This window comes from Callithrix jacchus, chromosome 22 (genome assembly GCF_049354715.1).
Source record: "Callithrix jacchus isolate 240 chromosome 22, calJac240_pri, whole genome shotgun sequence".
Lineage (NCBI taxonomy): Eukaryota > Metazoa > Chordata > Mammalia > Primates > Cebidae > Callithrix > Callithrix jacchus.
The window spans coordinates 8,517,136-8,521,701 of NC_133523.1; the positions used below are offsets into that span (position 1 = coordinate 8,517,136).

At 45.0% G+C, this 4,566-nt stretch overlaps 1 protein-coding gene across 1 annotated transcript; it reads right to left on the reverse strand.

The window, feature by feature from the left end:
• Positions 1–2,173: 2,173 nt before the first annotated feature.
• Positions 2,174–3,510, reverse strand: LOC100397855 (olfactory receptor 1M1). Its single transcript, XM_002761716.5, has one exon. It carries the CDS (start codon positions 3,508–3,510, stop codon positions 2,569–2,571), a length of 942 nt encoding a protein of 313 aa, XP_002761762.1. The 3' UTR covers positions 2,174–2,568.
• Positions 3,511–4,566: the final 1,056 nt, after the last annotated feature.

The following is a 4,566-nucleotide window of genomic DNA, read 5'->3' on the forward strand; positions in this document are numbered from 1 at the left end:
GGAGGATGAAAGAGGATCACTTGAGCCTAGGAAGTCAAGGCTACTGTGAGCTATGATTATGCCATTGCAGTCTTGCCTGGGCAACAGAGCTAGAACCTGTCTCAAAAAAAAAAAAAAAGGCAGGGCGTAGTGGCTCACACCTGTAATCCCAGCCCTTTGGGAGGCTGAGGCGGGTTGATCACGAGGTCAGTTCAACACCAGCCTGGCCAACATGGTGAAACCACGTCCCTACTAAAAATACAAAAATTAGCTGGTCGTAGTGGCAGGAGCCTGTAATCCCATCTACTTGGGAGGCTGAGGCAGAGAATTGCTTGAAACCAGGAGGTGGAAATTGCAGTGAGCCAAGATCATGCCACTACACTCCAGCCTGGGTGTTAGAGCAAGACTCTGTCCAAAAACAAAAAAACAAAAACCTATGCCAGTCAGATGGTGATTCTTCATTCCCCTAATGCATGACCTTAATCTCTTTCTCCTTTTTCTCCCTGTGCCTCTTACTTTTCCCTAGTGCATCCATCTCACCTCTAAAATACATGGTGGGAACCGGGCAAAGTGGCTCATGCTGGCAAGCCAGCCCTTTGGGAGGCCAAGGTGGGCGGATCAGTTGAGGTCAGGAGTTCGAGACCAGCCTAGCCAACATGTTGAAACCATGTCTCTACTAAAAATACAAAAATTAGCCAGGCATGGTGGTGGGCACCTGTAGTCTCAGTTGCTTGGGAGGCTAAGGCAGGAGAATTGCTTAAACGCTGGAGGTGGAGGTTGCAGTGAGCCGAGAATGCGGCATTGCACTCCAGTCTGGACAACAGAGCAAGACCCTGTCTCAAAAAAATAAAAAATAAAATACATGGCGGGGAGGGTGGTAGGGCATGCATTTCAGTCACATACTTCCTGACTTTGGACCCTGGAAGCCAGGTTAACTGCCTCATTCTTTGTGTGTGTGAGATGGAGTGTCGTTCTGTCACCCAGGCTGGAGTGCAGTGGTACAATCCCGGCTCTCTGCAACCTCCACCACTCGGGTTCAAGCAATTCTCCTGCCTCAGACTCCTGAGTAACTGGGATTACAGGCATGTGTCACCACACCTGGCTAATTTTTGTATTTTTAGTAGAGATGAGGTTTCACCATGTTGGCCAGGTTGGTCTCAAACTCCTGACCTCAGGTGATTCACCTGCCTCGGCCTCCCATAGTGCCAGGATTACAGTTGTGAGCCACCACACACAGCCAGCTGCCTCATTCTTAGGAGAAAGAGCAAGCTCTCAGGTTGGTTCCAAAACCCTTCTTGACCTATCATTGCCGAGGTCTTTCACTTTCACTGGATTTTTCACTCTCAAATGCATTCTTTCTTCATCGCTAACCTTTTCTCATCCTGTGTTCTTTGTCTGAGATGCTCTTTCTCCTTGTCTTCACATGGGTAATGCCATCTTATCCTTTTTTTTTTTTTCTTTTTAAGAGAGGCATCTTGCTCTCTTGCCCAGGCTGGAGTACAGGGGTGTGATCACAGCTCTCTGCAGCCTCAACCTCCTGGACTCAAGGGATCCACTCACCTTAGTCACTCAAGTAGCTGAGATTACAATGCCACCATGCTTGGCTAATTTTTAAGGGTTTTGTTTGTTTGTTTGTTGTTTTTTGTTTGTTTGTTTTGTAGAGATAGGTTCTTGCTATGTTGTCCAGGCTGGTATCAAACTTGAGAAGTGAAAAATCCAGTGAAAGACTTGAGGCTCAAGCAGTCCTCCTGCCTCAGCTTCCCAAAGTGTTGGGATTACAGGTGTGAGCCACTATGCCCAGCTCATGTTATCCTTCGCATTTTACATCACCTCTCCCAGGAAGCCCTTCCTAATCCTCCTTTCCAGACTCTGCTGGTATCTCTGCTGTATCCCATACTTTTGTTCATGGTTCACAGTCCCATCCATTATTATCCAGTGTCCATTATCTTCTCCCACATTCAACTGTAAACTCCAAACTACAGGATCCTGCCATTTCTTGTCACTACTCTATGGCCAGCATCTAACATGAAGCCCAGAATAGCGACTCAACAAATATTTACTGAGTTTCTGAATCACGACAAATCCAATCTGGCAGAGATAAACTGTTTTTCTTTCTTTCTTTCTTTCTTTTCTTTCTTTCTTTCTTTCTTTCTTTCTTTTCTTTCTTTCTTTCCTTCTTTCTCTTTGTCTCTCCCTCTTTCCCTCTCTCTTTTTATCTTTCCTTCTCTTTCTCTGTTTCTTTCTTCTTTCTTTTTTTTCTTTGAGACAGAGTCTCACTCTGCAGCCCTAGGACATTAGGAGGCGAAGGGGGAAGTATTGCTTGAGCCCAGGAGATCCAGACCACCCTGGCCAAATTAGTGAGACCTCATCTCTAGTAAAACAACACACACACACAGAGAAGTTTGAGGCTGCAGTGAGCTATGATCACACCACTGCACTCCAGCCTGAGCAACATTGTGAGATCTTATTTCTAAATAATAATAATAATAAAATTTAAAGTGTACTCTTTCAACTCATGCAATTCCAGATGTTAGCTGAAAACCCCCAGATGTATATATTCTACCCCCGGAAGTTCCTGAGTCCTGGTGGTCAGGAAGATGAGGTGATCTTTCTGTTGACCAGCTTCCTGAGAGTCCCTTTCAGGTCTCTGTTCCTCAAGCTATAGATGAAAGGATTCAGCATGGGGGTGACTGCTGTGTACATCACAGCAGAAGCTTTCTCCTTCACAGCAGTGTGGACTGAGGAGGGACACAGGTAGACCCCAATGGTGGTCCCATAGAAGAGAGCAACCACGGACAGGTGGGAGCTGCAGGTGGAGAAGGCTTTCTTCCTGCCACCTGCAGAGGGGATCTTCATGATGGCTGCAAGGATGCGAGCATAGGAGGCCAGGATGCAGATGAAGGGCGTGGCTATCACCATCCCTGCCACAGTGAGGATGAAAATTCTGTTCACAGACGTGTCTGTGCATGAAAGTCGAAGGATGGGAGTGAGGTCGCAGAAGTAGTGAGGCACCTTGAGGCTGCCGCAGAAAACGAGGCGGGCCATCAGGAGGATGTGGGTGAGTGAGATGAAGCAGGAAAACGCCCAGGGGGTCCCGACCAGCAGGCCACAGAGGCATGGACTCATGATCGTGGTGTAACGCAACGGGTGGCAGATGGCCACAAAGCGGTCATAAGCCATTACAGCAATTAAGACGCTGTCCACGATGCCAAAGAAATGGAAGAAGTACATCTGGGTCAGGCAGCAGGGATAAGAGATGGCCTTGCTCCTGGTTTGAAGGCTCACCAGCATCTTGGGGATGGTGTCGGTGGCCAGACAGAAATCAACCAGGGACAGGTTGGCCAAGAAGAAGTACATGGGGGTGTGGAGGTGGGAGTCTATGCTGATGGCCAGGATGATGAGCAGGTTCCCCACGACCGTGACCAAGTACATGCAGAGGAACAGAGAAAAGAGAAGCGTCCCCTGCTCTGGCTTTTCTGAGAGTCCCAGGAGGACAAATTCAGATGCATTGCCTTGGTTTCGTGGCTCCATGGGTGTGATTCCTCTGGAAGTATGGAAAGTGAAGGTTATAGGAATGCCAGGGAGATGGTTTTGGAAAGTTAGATGAGTCTACAGCCCAGTTCTCATCTGACACCATATATATATGTGTGTGTGTGTGTGTGTATGTATGTATATGTATATATGTATATATGTGTGTATGTATATGTATATGTGTGTATATGTATATATGTGTGTATGTATATGTATATATGTATATATGTGTGTATGTATATGTATATGTGTGTATATGTATATATGTGTATGTATATGTATATATGTATATATATGCGTGTGTATGTATATATATTGTATATATATGTGTGTGTGTATATGTATATATGTGTATATCTATATATATGTGTATATACATGGTGTTTTTATATATATTGTTTTAATTTTACAGACCCTGTCTCTAAAATATATAATATATAAAATTTTATATATTATATATAAATATACATTACATATAATGTTATATTATATACAAATATATATTATTATATATAGCATATTATTTTTTAGACACAGGGTCTCTAAAAAATAATAAAATATATGGGTTTTTTTTGTTTTTTTGAGACAGAGTCTCACTCTATCACCCAGGCTGGAGTACAGTAGCATGATCTCGGCTCACTGCGACCTCTGCCACCCAGGTTCAAGCAATTCTCCTGCCCCGGACTCCCAAGTAGCTGGGATTACATGTCCCTGCCACCTCGCCCGGATGATTTTTGTACTTTTAGTAGAGATGGGTTTTCACCATGTTGGCCAGGCTGGTCTTGAACTCCTGACCTTGTGATCCACCTGCCTTTGCCTCCCAAAGTGCTGGGATTAGAGGTGTGAGCCACCACGCCTGGCCCATATATATATATATATATATATATATAATTTTTTAGAGACAGGGTCTTGCTCTGTCACCCAGGATGGAGTGCAGTGGTGCAATCATAGCTCATTGCTACCTTGAACTCCTGGGCTCAAGCCATCCTCCTGCCACAGCCTCTCTAGAAGCAGGGTCTACAGTCACACACCACCATGCCTATTTATTTACCTTCT